The sequence below is a fragment of the Ictidomys tridecemlineatus genome, chromosome 1, assembly GCF_052094955.1.
Source record: "Ictidomys tridecemlineatus isolate mIctTri1 chromosome 1, mIctTri1.hap1, whole genome shotgun sequence".
In the NCBI taxonomy this organism is placed as follows: Eukaryota; Metazoa; Chordata; class Mammalia; order Rodentia; family Sciuridae; genus Ictidomys; species Ictidomys tridecemlineatus.
In genome coordinates this window covers 159,848,985-159,876,201 of record NC_135477.1, presented here as the reverse complement: position 1 = coordinate 159,876,201, position 27,217 = coordinate 159,848,985, and the positions used below count along the sequence as shown (strand labels likewise).

General features: G+C 35.8%; 1 protein-coding gene across 3 annotated transcripts in view; it reads right to left on the bottom strand.

Moving 5' to 3' along the window:
• Aff4 (ALF transcription elongation factor 4) overlaps positions 1–27,217 on the bottom strand; it is a 92,985-nt gene that overhangs the window by 26,798 nt on the left and 38,970 nt on the right. For all 3 annotated transcript variants that reach the window (XM_021733574.3, XM_005335755.5, XM_013363119.4), the window contains 2 exons: positions 3,675–3,711; positions 858–906 (listed from right to left, as the gene is read on the bottom strand). In XM_021733574.3, the coding sequence (XP_021589249.1) occupies positions 858–906; positions 3,675–3,711 (86 nt within the window). The remainder of the gene's footprint in view (positions 1–857; positions 907–3,674; positions 3,712–27,217) is intronic.

Here is a 27,217-nt window from a genome sequence, read left to right as displayed (position 1 = left end):
ACCTCTGAGTTAACTTTTAGTCTTGGAAGTTCAAGAGTTTACTCTTTGAGAAGTTATTGTTACATTCTCATATATATTACATTTTCATATATATTCCTACCTACAAAATAAAAATATAAAAACAAAGACAGTACCAATTATGTTACTTAAATATATAACATGGCTAAATGGAGGGGAAAGCCTCTCTTTTTAAGATGATTTCTTTATTAAATATAAACTATTCATACAAACACACCTCTGAGAGATGAGGGAAAAAACCTGTGATCTCAGAGCAAGGAAAACTATAGCCCACAAACAAAACCCTAGGCCACCAATGTATTGTTAAAATGAGTTCTTTTTCTTTGTACCAGAAAGTGAATCCAGAAGCAGTTAATCACTGAGCTACATTCCCATCCCTTTTTATTTTGAGATAGGGCTCGCTAAGTTGCTGATGCTGGCTTTGAACTAGTGATCCTTCTGCTTTAGACTCTGGAGCCACAGGGAATAGGGGCATGTACCACTGTGCCCAGCTTAAAGAAAGTTCTATTGAAACATGGACACATCCATGGTCTATAGCTACAATTTTATACTACCATGACAGAATTAAGTATTCAATATAGAAGCCATGTGCCCCTAAATACTTAAAATAATTCACTATATGATCCTTTACATAAAGTTTGCCTATACCTGCATTAAAAGATTAATATTTCTGCCTGAGGTAATGCATATGCTTAGCATACACAAGGCCCTAGGTTCTATCTTTGGCACAACATTAAAAAGTAAACAGTAGAATAACATTTTTAAGTACTGTTCAAAATATCCAGATATTACAGATAACTCATTGAAAAAGAGACAAACTTATTAAGCTATAAACTTACGATTTAGACTGGTGCCCATTTGAAGTTTTAGCAGAAGGATTGTATCTTTCTGGAACAAAATAACACAGAATAAGCAACTGAAATTTTCTATTTAGATCATAAAATATGTATGCAAAATATCTACCCTCAAAGAAATATAAACTGAAACAATTCTACAACTATCACAATGGCAACACATTGAAGTCCAATAACATGACATTATTATAGCTACTTTTATATGGGGAGAATGGGGGAAGAAACAAGCATACTCATATAGGACTGTTAACTCACACAATCTTTTGGGCAGGCAATCTAGAAATACTATTCAATGAAAGCAATTTCACATTACAGGGATATCTGGAGAAACACACGGAAAACACACACATGTAATAGTATGCTTTGTAAAAGCAAAAAGTAGAACTACAAGTCCATCAGTAGAGGACCAGTTAAAGTTATATATATTATGAACCAGGGATTAAACCCAGGGGTGCTTAACCACTGAGCCACATCCCCAGCCCTTTTTTATTTTAGCTGGAGAACAGGGTCTCAATGAGTTGCTTAGGGCCTCACTAAGTTGCTGGGGCTGGTTCTGAACTTGTGATCCTCTTGCCTCAGCCTCCCGAACCGCTGGGATTATAGGTTTGCACCACTGTGCCTGGCTTAAACTACAACACTCTCACATAACACAATTTTAATATTAGAATGAATGAGAGCTTTATATTGATAGACAGGGTTAAAATAAATTAAGTGAAAAACACAAGGTAATAAAGAGCCAAGCAAACCCAAATAAGATGTGGGGGTGCACACCTCTAATCCCAGCTACTTTGAGGCAGGAAGATCATAAATTGGAAATCAACCAGAGCAATTTAGAAAGATTCTGCCTCAAAAGGAAAAATAAAGGGCTGGGAATGCAGCTCAGTGGTATAGCACATTCCTACAATGTGTGAGGCCCCAGTTCAGTTCTTAGTAACATATATACAAACAAAAAGAGAGAGGAGATGCAACTTGGGATCACATCTGTCATAGTTAGCTTTGAGGCAAGAGAAGAGTTGTGGGGTAGAAGCAAGAATGAGATGTTCATAAATGAAGAGAGAAAATGGAAATGTTGTGGTTTATAGCTAGATATTTTCTGCATGTAAATAATATCAGGTCCCTTTTTTCTGTAAACTTGGCTACAAGGCAAAACTAAGATGAACATATAGAGAAAGTACAACAATAAAAGAGAGATTCTTCTAATTTTACCTCTGCATTAAGATAACTTAGCAAAAGATCAAAAAGGTCCGTATTTTCATCTCCCCAAATACCGTGAAACTAGTGCAAATCTACCTTACTTAAGAAGTTATTGCTCTTGGGCGGGGGTTGTGGCTTAGTGTAGAGCTCTCACCTAGCACATGTGAGGACCTGGGTTCAATCCTCAGCACCACATAAAAATAAATAAATAAAACAAAGCTATTATGTCCACCTACAACTAAAACATAAATTTTAAAAAAGAAGAAATTATTGCTCTTGGCAAAAATATCTGGTTTTGGGCTGGGGTCCTAGCTCAGTAGTAGAGCACTTGCCTCACATGTGTGAGGTCTTAGGTTCAATCCTTAGCACTACATAAAAATAAATAAAATAAAGATATTGTATCCATTTACAATTAAATAGGAAAAAAAAAATCTGGGCTGAGACTGTGGCTCAGTGGTAGGGAACTCGCTTAGCACGGGTGGGACCGGGGTTCGATTCTCAGCACCACAAAAAAATAAAGGCATTGTGTTGTGCCCATCTACACCTAAAAAATAAATATTAAAAAAAAGTATTAAAAAAAATCTGGTTTTGTTACAGAGCTATATGGTTGTCATGGTTTAAATATGAGATATCCCCCAACAGCTCTTCTGTTAATGCAGGCATATTCAAAGGTGCAATAATCAGATTATGAGAGCTATAACCTAAACAGTCCATCCTAGTCTGAATGAATTAAACTGGGTGATAACTATAGGCAGTTGGGGCAAAGCTGCAGGAAGTGGGTCACTGGAGGCATGCCCAGGAAACGTTCATTTTCTTCCCAGTCTCCCTACCTATACACACTCCATTTCCCAGCTACAGTGAACTGAGCAGCTATCCCCCACCATGATGTTCTGCTTCATCTCAGGCCCAGAAAGATAGAACCAGCTGAATCTATAAAAATGTGAGTCAATATAAATCTTTCTTCCTCTACATTGTTCTGGGCAGGTATTTTGGTCACAGTGATGAAACACTAACACAATGGTGAAGCCCAGAAATTTGCAATGGTTCCTGACCTTCCCACCATTAGTCTACGTATCTCTTGGGACCATACATGAACTTCCTAGCGCTGACTTCCCTTCAAGTTCTATTAAGAAGTTTAAGAGTTAGGGTGAAAAAAGCAGGGTTGCAGGGGATGACAGGCTTTCTACACAGACCAGACGACGCAGGAATAAATAAATGGAAAATGCACAGATACAGAAAGAGAAGCATCTTGATCAGCTAAAATGAGGTGTTCTTGTTTAGTTTTATAATTTTAAAACACTTTATCTTTATCAAGGAAATGGAAAAACAGTGGAAAATGGTTCTTGATTTATGAGATGCCCATCAAATTGAATCTATGCACTTTCAACTATTAGTTCAAATAATAGAAGTTTATTGTGATCTATAATGATCTATAATATCTTGATTATTATAGCCATACCAATATTCAGCTCAATCCATTACTATTTATTGGATCATAAAATTAGAATAAGACATGCAAAAAGAATTATTAAAGGAATTTAAGGCCAGGTGAATCAAATGCTCAATAAATAGCTTAATTTAAAAACCAGAAGCAAAAGAAATACTCACTTTGTTCTCCAGGGCCAAAATTGGATTGCTGAGTCTCCTAAGGAAAAGGAACACAAAATGTACAAAGTGATATTCAGAAAGAAAGGTTCATTAGTAGACAATGCTCCAAAGTACACAAAAATGCTTCAAGCACATAAAAGAAAAAGTATTGAAAGAATGTAATGGCACCTAATTAGCCTTAGAATGAAATGTTCTAAAATGGATAGCTGTAGTGGTTTCACATATCTATAAATATATTCAAAACAAATGAATTGTACCCTTTAAATGGATGAATTAAAGTCCATAATGGACTTTACAGAGCTCAATACAAAAAACATTTAAGCTTTCCATACTGGATACTTTTCAGTAGTATCCATGGTACTAATAACCTACATTAGAGAACTAGAGAGTAAATAATTTCAACTTAAGCTCTAGGTCTTAAAAAAATGCTTAATTTTTTAAAAAAGGAAATACTATAAAAATAGTATACTGGGTTAAAATGGATGTATTAACTATAGACATTCCATCTATACTGCTTTCATGGAAAGCCCCCCCCCCCCCGCAAAAAAAAATACCACTACATGAGTATTCCAATATTATTTTATTCCTTCCCTCTCCCTAATATCTTATAAATCATTAGCAACTCGAGGAAGAGACTGTTACATACTACTTTCAAAAGTCCTATAATCACACCCTACATTCAAGAAGCACCAACGCAATAGAAACCAAAATATCACTGTTGGTGAAAAGAACATGGCTTTGCAAATATCATTCATGACCAGGATAGCTGCTTTATATGCGAATTGTGCCATTTATCTAGGTAATATGTGCCAACAAGATGTGGTCCTAAAAATACACAGAGATCCCCTAAAAAGCCTATTTAAAAATAATCATACTTTTCATTTACTGACAGATTATCTGTGAAAGAACAATCCACACAGTAAGAAGGCTAAAATATAGTTTACTGTTAAAAAATGATGTAAACCTACATGTATAGTCAACTAATTTTGAAGAAGGGTGCCAAGACTAATGGAGAAAGAACAGTCTTTTCAACAAACAGTGCTAGGAAAACTGAATACTTACATGCAAAAGAAAAGAAGCTGGACCTTTATATCATACTACATAAAAAAAGTGGATATAAGACCTAATTGAAAAAGCTAAAGCTATAAAACGCTTAGAAAACATAATGCCAAATCGAAACGCCTTTGGATTTGCAGAGAATTCTTATATATTATAGCAAAAGCATGAAGCACACACACAAAAATATATATAAAATATCTGCAATTCATATCTGAAAATAGACTGGTATCCATAATATGTATATAGCTCTTACAATTCAATGATACAAGACAACCCAATTAAAAACGAGAAAATGATCTAAATAGACATTTCACCAAAGAAGACATGTAAATGGACAATAAGTACAAGCAAGATGTCTGACATCATCTGTATCAAGGAAATACAAATCAAACCCATAATGAAATACTGCTACACACTCATTAGGATGACTAGAATGAAAAAGATAATATCAAGTGTTGACAAAGATGTGAAGAAATCAGAACTGTAATGGGAATATAGATGCTTTGGAAATATTCTAACAGTTCCTCAATTGATTAAATAAAGATTTAACCATATACTATAGCAATTATATTCTTAGGCATATAACCAAGCAAAATGACATTTTTTTTTTCCTTGCAGTACTGGGTATTAAACCTAGAGCCTTGTGCATGTTAGGAAAGCACCCAATCACTGAGCTACATGCCCCATCCTAAGTTAAATGAATGCATATGTCCACACAAACACTTCTACAGGCATGTTTATAGCATCATTACTCATAATAGCTAAAAAATGAAACAACTCAAATGACCAACAGCTAACAGACATATACAATGGAATATTATTTGCCCAAAAAAAGAATGAAGTACAATAAATGCTTTAACTTGGATACATTTTGCAAAGTGAAAGAATTCAAGCATAAATTACCACATATTATAAGATTCTATTTAAATATAAGATTCTTTTTAAATATAATGTCTAGAACAGAAAAATTTATATAGATAGATTAGTGTTCTTAGGGCTGAGAGAAAGAATAGAGGAAAAGGGGAAACAGATACAGTGTAAGGAATTTCTTTTTGATGTAATGAAATGTTCTAAAATGGATAGCTGTAGTGGTTTCACATATCTATAAATATATTCAAAACAAATGAATTGTGCCCTTTAAATGGATGAATTACATGGTAAGTGAATTATATCTCAATAATGCTTGTTTAAAAATAGAAACAGAGCCAGGTGCAATGGTGCACACCTGCATCTTGGGAGGCTGAAGCAAGAAAATCACAAGTTCAAAGCCAGCCTTAGCCCCAGCCCCTGATCCCAGCTTTTTATTTTATTTTATTTTAGTTTATTTTGAAGCAGGGTTTTGTTAATTTGCCCAAGCTAACCTTGAACTTGTAATTTTCCATCCTCAGCTTCCCAAGTCACTGTGACTAGAGGCATGCACCACTAAGTTTGTCTTTAGGATCTCTTCTTGTTCATCTGATGGCCATCTAATGGATATTCCAGGTTCTATCTAGTCTCTGAATCACTCAACTACAGGCTCCAATTTAGCTTCTTTAAACCCAAGTCTTATTTTACAGACCCTTCAATAGTTCTTTGTTTCTACTGGGAATGAAACCCAAACTCTGGCATTACACTTCATTCATGTATTAAACACTGGGGAAACAGAGTGATAAGCAAAAACAGACATGGGTCTTGCTCTCATGGAGCTTAGCATTTATTGAAATAATGCTGACAGTGAATATCGTGCAAATAAAATAAAGGTAAAATGGCAATGTGGTAAGTAATATTATGTTAGGGTTCATAGTGGCATCTATGAAGATATCTAGTCAAGAAAGATGAACAAATGCTCACTTGGGGAAGTAGTATTCAGGCTGATATGAAATGTATGTAGGGAAAGGACACAGATAAGTGCTTAGGGGAGAGAGAAAAGTATATTTAAGGGCCAGAAAGAGAATAGCACAGCTTGTATGAATGCCTTAAAGGAAACCCATGAAGAAGAAAAGATACCAGGGAAAGAGTGATCAGAAATGAGACTGAAAACCTAAAAAGCTACATTATATAGCTTAAAGACCATATTAAATGTGTGTGTGTGTGTGTGTGTGTGTGTGTGTGTGTGTGTAGTTTATTAAGCAAAAGAGTTACACAATCACATCTGCATCCTGTGAAGACCATCCTGGCTATTAAGTGGAAAACAGTTTTCAGGAAACTAGAATGAAAATAGATACAAGTTAGGAGATTATTATATTGTGGTACAAGTAGGAGATAACTATAGCTTAAACAAGCTGGTCTCGGAGCTTTTACATCATACATTCCATTATTAAGAAATTTTCCTCAGGAGGCTGAGATAGGAAGATCATAAGTTCAAAGCCAGCCTCAGCAATGCAGTCAACTTGGCAAGACCTTGTCTCAAAATAAAAAATTAAAAGGGTCAAGGATCAAGTGCAGGAGGTAGGGGAATATTTTCCACTTATATCCAAAATAAGCATATTGTATTACTATTCAATGTTAGATAAAATGTTTTTAATCTTAAATACCTTAGATTTTAAAGGATTAGAGTAAAATAATATTTTAACGTAAGTTTTAAATTCTATTAATTAATGACAGTGAAGCCTTTCTTCTACAAAAAAAAAAAATCACACTTCAAAGGTCTGACAAAGAGGCTTACCTTGATATATAGTTTCATTGGATGTCACACAATACATAAATGGAAGGCATCCCAGGTTTACTGAATCATGATACTAAATTTTCAGTCCTATATCTTAAGATGCAAAAGTTTCTATAGCTGTTCAGCTAGTCGAATTCCATGTTCTCTGATATAAATCAGTTTTCAGGAAAATAAATTAAAAGGGCTGCATTTTAGAAAATGGGGTCAAAAGCCACTGATTTAGAAAATCCTGTTTCCAAGTCTTTAAAGTTCATACACATGAGTCATTGTGGTTTTTGAAAACCAAAGAAATAGGGGCTAGGGATGTGGCTCAAGCAGTAGCGCACTCGCCTAGCATGCATGCGGCCTGGGTTCGATCCTCAGCACCACATACAAATAAAGATGTATCTGCCAAAAAGTAAAAAAAAATAAATATTAAAAAAAATTCTCTCTCTCTCTCTCACATATAAAATAAAGAAAAAAAAGAAAAAAAAGCAAAGAAATATAAAATAAAATTAGGACATTATTGTTTAAATGTTATTTTCCCTAGCATAAACCCACTGTAAGGACAGCAATTACTTTAAAATATCATCTTTAATATGAGGAGACAAAATAATTTCTTGAAGAATGTTATGAAAAACTTGGCATATAGGAGAAATGAGACAGAGAAAGAGGGGTGTCTGATTCATTTTAAAGTGAGATAATGTTATGAAACAAATAACCAATGAACATCTATGTTAGTGTAAAATATATTCAGGATCACTCCTGTAATGTTTTCATTAGAAACAAAAAGAATATGATTTCATTAGCAAACTGAAGATATTCTGCAGTACTTTGGACATGTCTGATTTCAACATCATCGTTGCAATACTGCAACTGTGCATAAGTGCACTTGTGGTATCATTATTTTTGCCTTGCTGTGAGCAGTTTTATAGTGCAATACTGGTTCTCCAGGAGGAGGAGGAGGAAAAGGAGGAGGGAGAAGGAGCAATAAAAGGAGAAACACAGGGAAGGATAGATGATAAGATATAAATTTGTAAAGCACCTGGATAAGAGATTCTAGGTAAAAGGCTGGGGTTATAGCTCTCGCCTAGCACGTGTGAGACACTGGGTTTGATACTCAGCATTGCATAAAATAAATAAATAAATAAATAAAATACAGATATTGTGTCCATCTACAACTTAAAAAAAATGTGCTAGGTAAATAACAGGCACAAAGAGAAGACGATGCAGGTCTAGCATGATGTATTACAACCATGCACCCAATTAAATACTAATACATAATTCCTTTTTCTTTCTTTTGTATTATTTTATTTCAACAATCAAATGTTTGGCATACTGACACAAAACACAGTCCTTCTACGTTTCCTTAAAGCACTCAGTAATATGCCCAGAAAACTTTTAATGAGAGAGGTAGATACAGGAGAAAAAGGAACAGCAACCAGAGAAAGAGGGTAAATCTGGATGAGCAACACAGAATAGTAGACAAAGAAGCAAGATTAAAACAATATTTAGGGCTGGGGTTGTGCCTCAGTAGTAGAGTGCTCACCTAGCACATGTGAGGCCCTGGGTTTGATTCTCAGCACCACACAAAAATAAATAAGTAAAATAAAGGTATTGTGTCCAACTACAACTAAAAAATTAAAAATATATTTTTTAAAAAATTCAATGCTAAGCTAATCATGGAGAAACAAACTAAATTTAAAAAAAGATAAATAATCAAACATGGCTGGCAGTACAAACCATATATCAATAGTAACACTAAACGTTAATGGCTTAAACTCTCCATTAAAGCGACATAGGCTGGTAACATGGATTTAAAAAAAAAAATCCAACAATATGTTGCCTACAGGAGACACATGTGATTGGAAAAGACATACACGGGCTGAAGGTGAAAGGTTGGGAAAAAATATACCACGCACAAGGTCCTCATAAGCAAGCAGGGGTGGCCATGCTCATATCGAATAAAATCAACTTCAAGACTAAGTTAATCAAAAGGGATAAGGAAGGGCATTATATACTGTTAAAAGGAACCATTCACCAACAAGACATAACAATTATCAATATTTATGCACCAAATAATGGTGCTGCGATGTTCATAAAACAAATTCTCCTCAAGTTCAAGAATCAAATAGACCACAACACAATAATTATGGGTGACTTCAACACACCTCTCTCACCATTGGACAGATCCTCCAAACAAAAATTGAATAAAGAAACTATAGAACTCAATATCACAATCAATAACCTAGACTTAACTGACATATATAGAATATATCAACCATCATCAAGTGGATATACTTTTTTCTCAGCAGCACATGGATCCTTCTCAAAAATAGACCATATATTATGCCATAGGGTAACCCTCAGTAAATATAAAGGGGTGGAGATAATACCATGCATTTTATCTGATCATAATGGGATGAAACTGGAAATCAATGATAAAAGAAGGAAGGAAAAATCCTACATCACATGGAAAATGAACAATATGTTACTGAATGATCAATGGGTTACAGAAGACATAAAGGAGGATATCAAAAAATTCTTAAGAGATAAATGAAAATACAGGCACAACATATCGGAATCTATGGGACACAATGAAAGCAGTTTTAAGAGGGAAATTCATCGCCTGGAGGTCATTCCTCAAAAAAGGGAAAAACCAACAAATAAACGAGCTCACACTTCATCTCAAAGCCCTAGAAAAGAGCAAAACAAAAGCAAATGTAGCAGAAGGCAAGAAATCATTAAAATCAGATCGGAAATCAACGAAATTGAAACAAAAGAAACTATTGAAAAAATTAACAAAACTAAAAGTTGGTTCTTCGAAAAAATAAATAAGATCGATAGACCCTTAGCCATGCTAACGAAGAGAAGAAGAGAGAGAACTCAAATTACTAACATACGGGATGAAAAAGGCAATATCACAACAGACACTTCAGAAATACAGAAGACAATTAAAAATTATTTTGAAAACCTATATTCCAATAAAATAGAAGATAGTGAAGACAATTTCTTAAGTCATATGATTTGCCCAGACTGAGTCAGGAGGATACACACAATTTAAACAGACCAATATCAATGGATGAAATAGAAGAAGCAATCAAAAGACTACCAACCAAGAAAAGCCCAGGACCGGGCTTTTCAACACTTGAGCCCTTGGATGGACATTCCAGAACCAAGCCATACATTGGTACTTATATTATCAGCTCCCCCTGGCTCCTAGGTCTAGAGGAGTTTTACAAAACCTTTAAGGAAGAATTAATACCAATACTTTTCAAGTTATTTCAGGAAATAGAAAAAAAGGGAGCTCTGCCAAATTCATTCTATGAGGCCAACATCACCCTGATTCCGAAACCAGACAAAGACACCTCAAAGAAAGAAAACTACAGACCAATATCTCTGATGAACCTAGATGCAAAAATCCTCAATAAAATTCTGGCGAATCAGATACAAAGGCACATCAAAAAAATTGTGCATCATGATCAAGTAGGATTCATCCCTGGGATGCAAGGATGGTTCAATATACGGAAATCAATAAATGTTATTCACCACATCAATAGACTTGAAGATAAGAACCATATGATCATCTCGATAGACACAGAAAAAGCATTCGACAAAGTACAGCATCCCTTTATGTTCAAAACATTAGAAAAACTAGGGATAACAGGAACTTACCTTGACATTGTAAAAGCTATCTATGCTAAGCCTCAGGCTAGCATCATTCTGAATGGAGAAAAATTGAAGGCATTTCCTCTAAAATCTGGAACAAGACAGGGATGCCCTCTATCACCACTTCTATTCAATATAGTTCTCGAAACACTGGCCAGAGCAATTAGACAGACGAAAGAAATTAAAGGCATAAAAATAGAAAAAGAAGAATTTAAGTTATCACTATTTGCAGACGACATGATTCCATACCTAGAAGACCCAAAAGGGTCTTCAAAGAAACTACTAGAACTAATAAATGAATTCAGCAAAGCAAAGTGGCAGAATATAAAACCAACACGCATAAATCAAAGGCATTTCTGTATATCAGCAACAAAACTTCTGAAACGGAAATGAGGAAAAACACTCCATTCACAATATCCTCAAAAAAATAAAATAAAATACTTGGGAATCAACCTAACAAAAGAGGTGAAAGATTTATACAATGAAAACTACAGAACCCTAAAAAGAGAAGTAGAAGATCTTAGAAGATGGAAAAATATACCCTGTTCATGGAAAGGCAGAACTAACATCATCTAAATGGTGATATTACCAAAAGCTCTCTATAGGTTTAATGCAATGCCAATCAAAATCCCAACAGCATATCTTGTAGAAATAGATAAAGCAATCATGAAATTCATATGGAAAAATAAAAGACCCAGAATAGCAAAAGCAATTCTAAGCAGGAAGTGTGAATCAGGTGGTATAGCGATACCAGATTTCAAACTATATTACAAAGCAATAGTAACAAAAACAGCATGGTACTGGTACCAAAACAGGTGGGTGGACCAATGGTATAGAATAGAGGACACAGAGACTAATCCACAAAGCTACAACTATCTCATATTTGATAAAGGAGTTAAAAGCATGCAATGAAGGAAGGATAGCATCTTCAACAAATGGTGTTGGGAAAACTGGAAATCCATATGCAACAAAATGAAACTGAATCCCCTCCTCTCACCATGCACAAAAGTTAACTCAAAGTGGATCAAGGAGCTAGATATCAAATCAGAGACTCTGCGTCTGATAGATGGCTCCGATCTACATATTGTGGGGTCGGGCTCCAAATTCCTTAATAGCACACCCATAGCACAAGAGTTAATAACAAGAATCAACAAATGGGACTTACTTAAACTGAACAGTTTTTTCTCAGCAAGAGAAACAATAAGAGAGGTAAATAGGGAGCACATCATGGGAACAAATTTTTACTCCTCACACTTCAGATAGAGCCCTAATATCCAGAGTATACAAAGAACTAAAAAAATTAGACAATAAGATAACAAATAACCCAATCAACAAATGGGCCAAGGACCTGAACAGACAGTTCTCAGAGGAGGACATACAATCAATCAACAAGTACATGAAAAAATGCTCACCATCTCTAGCAGTCAGAAAAATGCAAATCAAAACCACCCTAAGATACCATCTCACTCCAGTAAGATTGGCAGCCATTAGGAAGTCAAACAGCAACAAGTGCTGGCGAGGATGTGCAGAAAAGGGTACTCTTGTACATTGCTGGTGGGACTGCAAACTGGTGCGGCCAATTTGGAAAGCAGTATGGAGATTCCTGGGAAAGCTGGGAATGGAACCCCCATTTGACCCAGCTATTGCCCTTCTCGGACTATGCCCTGAAAACATTGAAAGAGCGTACTACAGGGATACTGCCACATCAATGTTCATAGCAGCACAATTCACAATTGCTAGACTGTGGAACCAACTCAGATGCCCTTCAATAGATGAATGGATAAAAAAAAAAATGTGGCATTTATACACCATGGAATATTACGCAGCACTAAAAAATGATAAAAATCATGGAATTTGCAGGGAAATGGATGGCACTAGAGCAGATTATGATTAGTGAAGCTAGCCAATCCCTAAAAAACAAATACCAAATGTCTTCTTTGATATAATGAGAGCAACTAAGAACAGAGCAGGGAGGAAGAGCAGGAAGAAAAGATTAACATTAAACAGAGACATGAGGTGGGAGGGAAAGGGAGAGTAAAGGGAAATTGCATGGAAATGGAGGGAGACCCTCATTGTTATACAAAATTACATATAACAGGTTGTGAGGGGAATGGGAAAATAAACAAGGAGAGAAATGAATTACAGTAGATGGGGTAGAAAGAGAAGATGGGAGGGGAGGGGAGGGGAGGGGGGATAGTAGAGGATAGGAAAGGTAGCAGAATACAACAGTTACTAATAGGGCATTATGTAAAAATGTGGATGTGTAACCCATGTGATTCTGCAATCTGTATTTGGGGTAAAAATGGGAGTTCATAACCCACTTGAATCTAATGTATGAAATATGATATGTCAAGAGCTTTGTAATGTTTTGAACAACCAATAAAAAAAAAGAAAGAGGAGTAAAGATGTGTGTGATGGTTAATCTAACTGGACTGAGAGATGCCTAAGAAATTAGTAAAGCACACTTCTGGGTGTGTCTGTTAAGGTATTTTCAAAAAAAATAAAATAAAATAAATAATAAAAATTCAATGCTAATGAGAAGACCAATGAAGATAAGAAATTAAAAATGTTACTTGGATTTACCAAAACTGAATGAGTATCATCAATTTGCCACTTAATGAAAACACTTCTGCTGAGGTATTAAGAGTGGAAGCAAGATCAAATGGACCAGGCTGAGGACTAATGAGGAGGAAGGAAAATAGCAAATAAAAACCTATCAGTAATAATTTAGCTCGTAGGGTTGGGGTCTAGTTCAATGCCTGGCATGTGTAGCAAGGCCCTGAGTTTGATGCCCAGAACTGGAAAACAATAATTATAATAATAAGTTTAGCTCTAAACAGGAGGCGCCAGGGGAAAGGCACATAATAGAGGAATTTTATATGTAGCTTTTGGCTTTGTGGGGGATGAGATTTCGCTATATTTCCCGAACTGGTCTCTTAACTCCTGGGCTCAGTGATGATTCCCCTCCCTCGGACTCCTGAGGAACTGGAACTATAAGCAGAAGCCATTATACCCAGCTGTCATTGTTGTTTTTAAAGAAGGACAAATTCAAGAATGCTTAAATGAATGATAAGGATACATTAAAGTCGCTCCCCAAATAGGTTCCTAAACTTAACTTTCCACTGCTTGCTACCCGCAAACTGCTTGGAGACGTGTCAATGGTGTGAAATAATCTGATGTACTCCTTATACTCCTGTTCCTCCACTTCTCCTTCAAACCCCATTTGGTGTCATCTTCTCTAGGACGCTATCCTCAAATTCCCTAGGTATAACAATTTTCTCCCTTCTCTGTTCTGTCATTGGGTCTGGTCCATATGTTTAGTGCACAGGAGACTTAATTCCTACTGAAGCTTCATATAAAGTTTTAAACTACACAGGAAATTATATCCACTTAAAATTCAGAGAATGAAGTAACTTATCTGTAAAAATAACCCAATCTAAGCAATAATCAGTAAGTAGCTGAGCTGTTTTGGAAACACCACAAAAGTTTTTTTCTCTTTGTTATGTGTCTACCTAACTATCCAAATTCAGTCACCAAACATTTATTGAACAGCAATATGTGCCAAAAACTATGCTAGACATGGCACATGCTATTTTCCTTTCTTATTAAAATACCCACTTAAGTTAGAGCAGGAACAATATATCTAAATGGCTTAATAGTGTTCACTATTTTTCCAAACACATGGTGAAAATGTATAAGAGCAGTCAATAGCTTGAACATTCTCCAATTATCACTAGAAAATCTACCATGCTATCCTCAACCATACCCATGTACTTGTTTCCCTCCTGTAAAAAAGAATGACCTAGTTGTGCTCTATTCTAAGACTAATGTCCTCTACTTGAGTACTGAAATCCAATTCCTCCTGTGAAGATTTCCCAAGGTTACCTTCTCTCTTTCCCATGCTGTCCCCCCCCCATTTATTTAATTTTTTTTTTTTTTGGTAGTTGTAGATGGATAGCATGACTTTATTTTAGTTGTTTCATTTTTATGTGGTGCTAAGGATAGAACCCAGTGCCTCACGCATGCTAGGCAAGTGCTCTGCCACTGAGCTACAGCCCCAGCCCGTTTTTTTCTCCTTTACTAAATCACTATGATCATCATATATAAAAATTCCCATCTTATAAAATTACTCCCAATATAACCACACCACTTCTGGCAACACATTTCTCTCCTTGCTCTTCCAGAAAAATGCTTCAAAAAGCTCACTATCCAAATTTTTTCTTTCTTTTTTGGCACTGAGGATTGAACCCAGAGCCTTGTGCATGTAAGGCAAGCACTCTACCAACTGAGCTATATCCCGAGCCTCTAACTATCACCAATATCTTTTGAGATCACTGCAATATGTCTTTTACCATCAGATTTCTACTAAAAATGTTTGTCATCTATAAGAAATAATTGTCAAATCTAATGACTAGAATACAGTAAAAACTTAAAAAGTGGCTATTTGAGAAATAAACATCAAATTTTTAGAGATAAAACCATTATGTCTAAGATCAGAAATATTAAGCAGTATTAAAAGCAGATAAGACATTGCAGAACCAGAAGGTATAGCAATAGAAACAATGCATAATAAAACAACATAAGATTGAAAATGAAAACAAGGGCTGGGGCTGTAGCTCACTGGCAAAGTGCTTGCCTAGCATGCTCAAGGCACTGAGTTCCATCCTCAGCACCATATAAAAATTATCAAATCAAATAAAAGGCATTCTGTCCATCTACAACATACAAAAAAAAAGTTTGTTTTTTTTTTTAAAGAAGAAAATGAAAACAAATGAACAGAGCAAAAGTTAAGTCGTAGGACAACTTAAAGGGGATATATATATACACACACAAACCAAAAAAAAAAAAAAAAAAAAACCACACACACACACACACACACACACACACACACACACACAGCCCAAATCCATAAAGAAGGGGGAAGGAGGCTAGGCACAGTGAGGCCAGGCTCCTATAATCCCTGTGACTTGGGAGGCTGAGGAAAGACTCCAAGTTTGAGACCAACCTCAGCAACTTAGTGAGGACCTAAGCAACTTAGTGAGACCTTAATCTCAAAAATTAAAAAAAAAAAAATACAATAAAATGGGCTGGGGTCATAGCTCAGTGGTAAAGTACCCATGGGTTCAATCTCAAGTACCAAAAAAAGACAGAGGGGAGATGTGGTGGTAGGGATACAGAAAAAAATTCTGAGTACTGTAAATAACTATAAAAGTTTTCCAAATTAAATACAAATTATGAACTCAAAATCAGTAAACCCCCAAGCACAAGAAAGATGAAGAAAACTATAACAGGATACAACCTTACTAAACATATTAAAATTAAACCAGTAATAAACATAAAAAGAAGCTTCTAAGCAGATGGGAGTGAGGGTTTACATTATATACAAAAAAGGGGGGGGGGGAATAACAACAAAGTACATATTAGAAACCATACAAGCCAGAACAATAGTGGGGCAACATCTTCATCCCAGAATTCTTTTTTCTTCTCTTTTTTGGTACTGGGGATGGAACTCAGGGATGCTTAACCACTGAGCCACAACTCTGGCCCTTTTTAATATTTTATTTATTAGAGACAGAGTCTTGCCTAGTTGCTCAGGGACTCATTAAATTGAGAGGCTGGCTTTGAACTTGCGATCCTCCTGCCTTAGCAGTCCCAGTGGCTGGGATTGCAGGAGTGTACCACCACAACTGGCTTTCAAGCCTGAATTCTATACCCAAAACAATATCTTAAAAATCAAAACTAAGGAGACTACTTGTGGGGCAATGTGCGGGAGGGCATACTTCAGGACCTCTTGCTTTGCTCCTCCCACTCAGCTCCTAGTCAGGACTGGCCTGAAGTAGCTCTACCACCCACTGCTCTACTTACTAGGCGCCAGGAATTTCCTGAGTCCAAGTGGAACCCAGAATCAAGGGGAAAAAAAATGATCTTCCTATGGATAAAATGAGGAAGGAGAAAGAGTTAAAATAGACAAAATTTGGGCCCCTTCAAGGTCAGGTTTCTGTGTAGCAGGAATGGGAAACTAAAGGCACAGAAAGCCAGGCCTCAACAAGATAAGGCCAATTCCTGTGTAAGCAGAAAAACTTAGTGAGAAATCTGTTGCCTAGTATCCAGACCCTCTCCAAAAAAAAGACACGGTACCCTGACTGGACCAAAGAGCGCATGAAGAGCTCCTGGACCCTGAGTGCCTTACCAGAGATTGGGTTGAGGACTAACTTCCTTAACCCAGAAGACTCATATAAACTCCCTAGATAACAGACACCCATTGGCAACCCTCTCTTGGTACCCCTCTCCCCCTTACGAATTCTGCTTTCAATTACTCTAATATATCCTGTTACTTTGCTGTCACTCATGTCCATGGATTTCATTCTTTGAATTTGTGAGACAAAAAAATCCCACCCAATCTGTTTTGTGTGTATCATGTGGTTTCAATAGTGTCTCCTATATGCCTCCCTTCTAGTGGAGGAAAGCATGTAGATTCCATGAAGCACAGGACAGTCAAGTTCCTACTCACATCACCAGGAGGATTTTAGAAAGATTATAGGACTATTGGGTGAATTTCATCTAAAGCCTCATGTGCTCAAACAACAGAAATCTCTTCACCCGTACATTAACTAGAAACAAAGTTACAATGATTTCAATTATTCCAGCTCCAGGAAGATAGGGGAATAAACTGAAAATCTGAAAATGCAGCCATAGACTGATTTCTTGGCATTGGATTATGCTCATTCTTTTGCCTGGGGACCATGTTATTTGATATAAGTGATCACTTAGTTCAAGAAAATGACTACCCTGATCGCTCAAACTGAGAACTGTCCTGGATTCTGGCAAAGCTCGACTGCTTAAAACAGCAGAATGAAGATTTGAGGTGAATGACTGAATATCTCTGGTATATTATAAAAAATACTGAAGGAAGACTGATGAAATATTTTACTTTATTTTTGGTATAAAGCTTCATTCAGCTGTTGGAAAACAGTCAATAATTTCTGTAAATTGATACCTTTTGTAAAAATTTAATATTTTAAGAGGGTATTTCCTACATACATTCAATATTGAGAATATCTCCATAGTGGCAAATCTTATCTTGCCTATGAATCAATTTTTTAATATTTTTTAGTTGTCAGTGGAATTTTAGTTATTTATATATGGTGCTGAGAATTGAACCCAGTGCCTCACATACCCTAAGCAAGAGCTCTTCCACTGAGCTACAACCCCAGCTTGTATATGAATCTTAATATAGGAAAACTGTGCCATTTAATTAATAAACATATTTCATTTATGGTTAGCACTGTAACAGTTTTGATACACTGAATCCAAACTGTGTATGCTTTATTTATTTGTTTGTTTTTGGTACCAGGGATTGAACACAGGGGACTTAACCACTGAACAACATCTCAACCCTTTTTATTTTTTATTTTGAAACACGGTTGCTCAGGACCTTACTAAGTTGCTGAAGCTGGCTTTGAACTTGCAATCCTCCTGCCTCAATCTCCTGAGTTGTTGGGATTATAGGCATGGACCACTGCACCTGGCCCAGTGTATGACTGAAATGAGCATATATTAAAACATTTATCATATGAATTATTAACAGAGAAATTATAATTTTTGAGAGGCTAAGTTAGTATACCTATAACCTCTTAAAATGAAACAAAAATTTACTGTTGAATAAAACAACTGGAATGGAATGTGGAAATGATTAATATTACTGCTTCTAATGTTATATATATGCATCGACTGTGAAACACAGTCTATTTCATAGAAAAAAATAAACAGTATTTACACAGAAGTGGGGAAAAAAATCCAAGTCAGGTACTATGGCACATGCATAATCCTAGCTACTCTGAAAGCTGAAGGAAGAGATTTGCAGGTTTGAGGCCAATTTGGGGAAATTAGTGAGACTGTCTCAAAAAATTAAAAAAGGCTGGGAATGTAGCTCAGAGGTAGAGTACTTGCCCAGTATGCACCAGGCTCTGGGTTCAACCGCCAGTATCACACAAAAAATTTTAAAAAGTTAAATAGGACTAGGATGTAGCTCAGTGGTAGAGCATTTGCCTACCATGCTCAAAGCCCTGGATTTGATCCCCAGCTCCCCACCACTCCAAGAAGAAAATTAAAGACATGCTACCATATGTGTAACCACTCATAAATATTCATTAAGTAGAAATAAAAATATGTTTACATAAAAAAAAGTACACAAATATTTACATCAGATTTAGTTTTAATAGCTCCAAACTGGAAGCAATTGAAGTTTCTATCAATAGGTAAATAAATAAATTAATTGTAGTATAATCACAGAAAATTGGAGATGGTGGCACACTCCTGTGATTCCAGTTACAAATTTGAGGCCAGCTTGTACCTCAGTGAGACTCTGTCTCAAAATAAAAAGGGCTGGGGACATAGCTTGGTGTCCATGCTAGCACTTGCCTAGCATGTACAGGGCTCTGGGTTTGATCCCTAGTAAAATTCACACACACACACAAAGAAGAAAGAGGAAGAGTACATACAGAATGGTTCCATTTAAGGGGCTAGGGTTGTGTCTCAGCGGTAGAGTGCTCGCCTAGCACTTGTGAGGCACTGGGTTCAATCCTCAGCACCACATAAAAATTTAATTAATTAATTAATTAAAGACATTTAAAAAAAGAATGGTTCCATTTAAATAAATTCTTTCAAATATAAATTAATCTATAGTGACAGATTAATGATTGCCTAGGGACAGAGGGATAGGGATTAAAAGGAAGAGAGTGTTATAAAGGATCCTAGAGAAACTCCAGGGGTGATTTCATATGCTCAATATCTTTATTATAGTGATAGCTTCATCATGGTACACATATACAAAAACTTACTAAATTTATACTTTATATGCCATTAATTGAATGATAATTAAGCCTCAATAAAGCTATTTAAAAGATACATTAGATAAGTAACAGTGGCGCATGCCTATAATCCCAGGGGCTCAGGAGACTGAGGCAGGAGGATCGTGAGTTCAAAATCAGCCTCAGCAAAAGTGAGGTACTCAATGAGACCTTGTATCTAAATAAAATACAAAATAGTGCTAGGGGTGTGGCTCCGAACTCGAGTGCCCCTGAGTTAAATCCCCAGTACACCCCCATTGCTCCCCTCAAAAAACTTACTAGGGTCTGGAGATGTAATTCAGTGGTAGAGTAGGTGCTGAGAGCATGCATGAGGCCCTAGGTTTAATCCCCAGCACACAAAACCAAAAGCAAATTTATTATTAAGCTACAGTACCCAAGACAGTGGGGTACAGCATAAGGAAAGTCATGTTGATCTATGAAAACAAGAATTAGAGTCCAGAAATACATTAATGTTCACTTGATTTTTGACAAGGGTGCCAAGATAATCCATAGAAAAGAACAATCTTCTCCACAAATAATGTGGAGACAACTTGACATGCCCTGCAGAAGAATGATTTTAGACCCCTATCTCATACCACAGAGAAAAATTAACTCAAAATGTATCAAAGACCTCAACATGAAGTTGAAATTATAAACTCTTAAAAAAAAAAAAAACACAGTAAATCTTTTTTACTTTAGATTGTGCAGTGGTTTCTTAGGCATGACATCAAAAGCACTAACAATAAAAAACAGGTAAACTGGACTACATCAAAATTTATAACTTTTGTGCTTCAAAGAACATCAAGAAAGCTAAAAGACAATCTATAAAATTTTTTCCAAATCATGTATATACTAAGGGACTAATCTCCAGAATGTACAATGAACTCCTATAACTCTATAACAAAAAAAAAAAAGACAATCTAATTCAGAAATGAGCAAAATATCTAAATACATTTCTCCAAAAAAGATATAGAAAGCCAATAGAAATATGAAAAGATGCTCAACGCTATTAGTTATCAGGGAAATGCAAATCAAAGGCACAATGACATACTATTATCTTTATGCCCACTGAAATGGCTACAATCACAACAAAAGTCAGCCAGGATGTGGAGAAAATGGAACATTTATATACTGCTGGTGGGAATATAAAATGGAACAGCCACTATGGAAATAAATCATATGGCAATTTTTAAAATTACAAAACACTGAGTTACCACATGACTCAACAATTTCACTCCTAGATTTATAGCCAAATGAACTGAAAAATATGTCCACATAAACACTTCTATAAAAGTATAGCAATATAATTCATAATAGCCAATGAGTGGCTGGGGGAGCCCATGAACTGATGGACAAACAAAACGTGATACAGCCATAATGAGTATATTTAGTCCTTGAAAGGGATTAAGTACTGACACATGCTATAATGAATGAATTCTGAAAACATGCTAAGTAAAAAAAAAAAAAAAAAAAAAAACAGTCAAAAAGACCACACAGTATATGATTCCATTTAAAATGAAATGCACAGAGTACGCAAACCTATTCAGATAGAACATAGATTGATTGGTAGTTGCCAATAGGTAGGGAAAGTAGGGTTTGGAAGATATAGAAAGGTGACTATTAAAGGGGTAAGAGGGGGTTCTTTTGAGGTTGATGAAATTGTTTTCAAATGATTGTGGTAATGGTTGTACAACTCTATGAATATATTTAAAACTAGTGAATTGTATATTTTAAGTGGGTGAATTACATGGTATATGTGCCTTGATAAAACTTCCACAAAAAGTAGGTGATTGGCAGAATAATCAGCTATGTTCAAAGTTTTCTGATAAATTCAAACTTTAATTTTAATAATTTAAAAAAAGCATGTAGGTATGAAATAATACAGGAAATAGAATAAAACTATTTGATTCCAAAAGAATGTTGAAAAAGAGAACAAAGAACTGATGGGACAAAGAGAAAAGAAACAGCAAAGTGGTAAAATGAAATGTCTAAACATTCCATATTAGCAAACTAGATTTAAAAAGAAACCAACTTTAAATATAAAGGAACAGAGAGATTAAAAGTAGAACAGAAAAAAGTAAATCAAGACTAACAAATTAACAGAAAGTTGTAGTGCGTATATAATTAGACTAAGTTAGACTTCATAATAAGCAGTAATAGCAAAAATAAAGAGAATTATCTCATAATGAGAAAAAAAGATCAATTAACTAGAAAGACAGCAACTGGGGGAAGGGACAGGGACAAGGAACTGAACTCAGGGATGATCTACCACTGAACTACACCCCAGTCCTTTTTAATATTTGAGATAGGATCTCACTAAGTTGCTGAGGCTGGCATCAATCTTGCAATCCTCCTGCCTCAGCCTCCCAAGTGCTGGGATTACAGGTTTGTGCCACTGTACCTGACCAAGACATTAAGCAATCTTAAATGTAAATAACAACAAAGTTTCAAAATGCATGAAGTAAAAACTGACATGCTTTTTTCTCAAAGGGAAAATGATACAAATCTATAAAGACAGATAAGATGTCAACACTCTGCTTGGTAACTGATGGAATAAGTAGAAAGAAAATCAGTAAACAGATGACTTAACTATTCTCAATCAAGTTGATCTGAGACATAGAACATATCCTGTCTACTACACATGAAATAGTAATGAAAAAAAAAAAATCACAGGGCCAAAAACAAACTTTAACAAGCTTGAAAGGATGAAAACTATACAGCATATTCTTTGACAAGAACACAATTAACAAATTAAAAAATGTTATCTGAAAAATCTTCAAATGTTTGAAAAGAATCCACATACTTCCAATTATCTTATGGATTAAAGACATCACATACAAAATGAGAAAATCCTCTGCGCAGAATATTAAAAAAAAAAAAACAGACCATATCAAAATTGTAGGATTTAGGGTACAAGGGTACAATGGCACATGCCTGTAATCTCAGCAACTTGCGAGGCTGAAACAGGGAATCTCAAGTTCAAGGCCAGAGTTGGTAACTTAGTGAGACTCCATCTCAAAATAAAAAATAAAAAGGGCTAGGGATATAACTCAGTCGGAGAGCACCCCTGGATTCACCCTCAATACTGTCCCCCAAAAAAGCTTATAATCAATCATATAAGCTTCTACCCTTAAGTAAGAAACTGAAATTACAGAAACACACATACACACACACCAGAAAAAAAAATAGAAAACAAGAAAATACCCCAAAAGGTGGCTTACAGAAACCATCAATAACTGATTAAGCCTCCAGCTACATTGATTGAGGAGGAAAAAAAACAAAAACAAAAACACCCTCAAGGGCTGGGGTTGTGGCTCAGTGGTAGAGCACTCGCCTAGCATGTGCAAGGCCCTGGGTTCGATCCTCAGCACCACATAAAAATAAATAAAGATACTGTGTCCAACTACAGAAAAATAAATATTTTTTAAAAATCCCCTCAAAAACATAAACCACGAATACCAAGGAAAAAAAGGAAGTACTATATTATAAACACTACAAACATTAAGGCTGGGAAGGTAGCTCAGTGGTAGAGCATGTGCTTTAATATTTGAGGGGCTCTGGATCTGATCCCTTACAACTCACACAAATAAAAAGGAATACTAGAGGTTGCAATAGCATTGCTGCTGAATTTTAACAGGTACTAAGAAAGAATTAATACTAATACTTCACTTTATTTTTAGGTACTAGGGATTGAACCCAGGGGTGCTTAACCACACAGCCCCAGCCCATACTGCAGCTTCACAAAATATCTTTACTTTGTTTATTTAGTTTTTTTATGTGATGCTGGGGATCTAACCCAGTGTCTTACACATGCTAAACAAGTGCCCTACCACTGAGCCACAACCCCAGCCTGCCCCAGCCTTTTTTTATTTTAAGATGGGGTCTTACTAAACCTGCACCACCATGCTCAGTGTCCCTGCTCCTTTTAAAAGGCTAGTACTAGGGCTGGGGATGTGGCTCACGTGGTAGCGAACTCGCCTGGCATGCCTGCGGCCTGGGTTCAATCCTCAGTACCACATACAAACAAAGATGTTGTGTCTGCCGAAAACTAAAAAATAAATATTAAAAATTTTTTTAAAAAGGCTAGTACTAGTCTAATATCAAAACCAAATAAAATGCTGGGCATGGTGGTGCATCCCTATAATCCCAGGAGCTTGGGAGGCTGAGGCAGGACAATCTCGAGTTCAAAGACAGCCTCAGCAACTTATCAAGGCCCTAAGCAACTCAGTGAAACTCTGTCTCTAACTAAAATACAAAAAAGAGCTGGAGATGTGGCTCAGTGGTTAAGTACCCCAGGTTCGATCCTTGGTATCAAAAAAGAAAAAAGAAAAGAAAATAAAAGACATAAGAAAATTTCCAACAAAAGCCCCAACACCAAAAAACTAAATTAAAAACAAAACTGTGTGTTTGTTACTGGGATCAAACCCATGGTCTGTGCATGATAAGTAAATACTCTACCACTGAACTATATCCCCAGCCCCAAAACAAAACTTTCAACTAACACTTCAAAAGATGATACAGGTTATGTATTCCTTAACTGAAAATCCAAAATCCAAAATGCTCTGAAATCTAAAATCTGAATACTGACATGACACTGAAAGTGGAAAATTCCACACTTATGACAAGTCAGTCAAAATACAGGCACAATAAAAACAGTATATAAAAGGTATTTAGGGGGCAGGAGTCACGGCTCAATGGTAGAGCACTTGTCTAGTATGTGTGAGGCGCTGGGTTTGATTCTCAACACAACATATAAATAAAATAAGAAAATAAACAAAGGTCCATCAACAACTTAAAAAAAACTATAAAAAAGATTTGGGCTATGTGTATAGGGTACATATGAAATATAAATGGATATGGTGTTAGGCTTGGGATAGCTGAGATAGCTTATTACTTACATGCAAAAATTAATAAATAAAAAGCAAACAAAACCTGAAATCTCAAACACTTCTGACCCTGAGCATTTCAGATAAGGGATATTCAACCTGTATTATGAATGGCCAGTAGGTAAATGAAAAGAGGTTCAATATCAATAGTCACCATGGAAATTCTAATTAAAATTAAAATGACATGGGCTAGGATTGTTGCTCAGTGGTACAGCACTCGCTTAGCACATGCGAGGCCCTGGGTTCAATCCTCAGCACCATGTAAAAATAAATAAATGAGGGTATTATGACCAATTACAACTAAAAAAATATTTAAAAAATAAATAAAATTTTTTTAAAAATTAAAATGACATACACCTATAAATGCCTGAGAAACTAAGTCGACTGACAATAGTAAATCTAAATACAAGCATGGGTGAAAAACAAAAGGAACTTTATACTGCTGGGAGGTAGGGATGTGATAAGAAAGGAGTGTGGTACAACCACTCTGGAAAATAGTTTTCTTTGAGGGGGGCGGGGGTTGTGCTGGGGATCAATCCTCAGCACCACATAAAAATAAATTTTTTTATTTTTAAAATAAAGGGCCTTGTACATGTGAGGCAAGCACTCTACCAACTGAGCTATATCCCCAGCCCAACTGGAAAATAGTTTTCAGTTATAAATTTAACATGCACTTACTGTATGACTTAGCAGTTCTATTTTCTATTATATGATCCAGTATTTACCCAAGAGAATGAAAACATAAAGACTATATAAATCAATGTTTACAGATGCTGTGTGAGAGAGAGAAAAAAAAATAGAGACACACACACACACACTAGGGATTGAAACCAAGGGTGCTCTATCACTAAGCTACATTCCTGGCTCTTTTTATTTCTGATTATTTATTTATTTATATTTTCCCCCGGTGATGGATATTTATTTATATGTGGTGCTGAGAATTAAGCCCAGTGCCCCACACATACTAGGCAAGCACTCTACCACTGAGCCACAACCCCCCCCCCAACATTTCTTATTTAGAGACAGGGTCTCATTAAGTTGCCTAGGCTGGCCTCAGACTTGCAATCTTCCTACCTCAGCCTCCCAAGTAGGGGCCAACACGCTGAGTGATGCTTTATTCTTTTTTTTTTTAAGTGATTTTTTTTTTTTGAGAGAGAGAGAGAGAGAGAATGAATTTTAATATTTAATTTTTAGTTTTCAGCGGACACAACATCTTTGTTTGTATGTGGTGCTGAGGATTGAGCCCAGGCCGCAAGCACGCCAGGTGAGCGCACCACCGCTTGAGCCACATCCTCATCCCGATGCTTTATTCTTAATAGCCTTAACCCACACATTCATCAACAAAGGATTAAAAAAAAAATTGGTATTTCTTACAATAGAATACTAATTGGAAACAAAAAGGAAAAACTACTGGTATATTAAAGAATAGGGAAGAGAGCTGTGGTATAGCTCAATGATAGAATCTGTGCTTTGAAAGCACAGATTCTGGGTTCTGTTTCCTACGCGCCAACACACGCACACCAAACCCAAAAACGACAACAAAAAAAGTAATAATTTCAAAAGAATATGCTGAATAAAAAAGGCAAACATGCAAAACAAAACAAAAACCAGTAGAATCTACATAGACTCCTATTCTATGAAGCCTAGAAAAAAAATCAACTCATTTATCAGTGATTATACAAATCAGTAATTATAAAGGGTCCTGGTGATGAGGCAGACTACAAAGGAACATGAAGGAACTTGGGAACGACGGAAATGCTCTTGATTCTGGGTTAGGGTGATGGTTATACCGGCATCATATATCAAAACTCATACTGTACAGTAAAAAAATAGTGGGTTCTGTATATATAACTAAAGCTGATTTACAAAGTAAACAAGTTGTAAGGCACTTGTGTAGACAAATATTTTATCTCTGACATCATTTTTAAAAATTATTTGGGTTAAAGATAAACATAAAAAGCAAACTAAAACCACATTAAAAGGAAAATAAAAGCATACATTTATGATCCCAGGGAAATAATAAAATAAATAAAATAAAGGTATTTTGTTCAACTATAACTAAAAGTAAATATTTTTTTAAAAAATCTAACTGGGAGAACTGGGAGATATATTTAAAATCATAGCTCAGAAGGCTGAGACAGGAGGGTGTAAAGTTCAAGGCCAGTCTCTTCAATTTAGCAAGGCTCCAAACAATTTAGTGAGACCCTATCTTAAAATAAAAACCAAAAAGATTAGGGACTGGAGTTCAATGGTAAAATCTCCCTGGATTAAATCCTCAAGTACCAAAAATGATTCAACAAAAATGGCAGTAGGATGGTAGGCTGGGGTTGTAACTCAGTGGAAGAGGACTTGCCTAGAATATGTGAGGCACTGGATTCAGTTCTCAGCACCATATATAAATAAATAAAGGTCCATTGACAACTAAAAAATAATAATTTTTAAAAAATGGCAATAGGA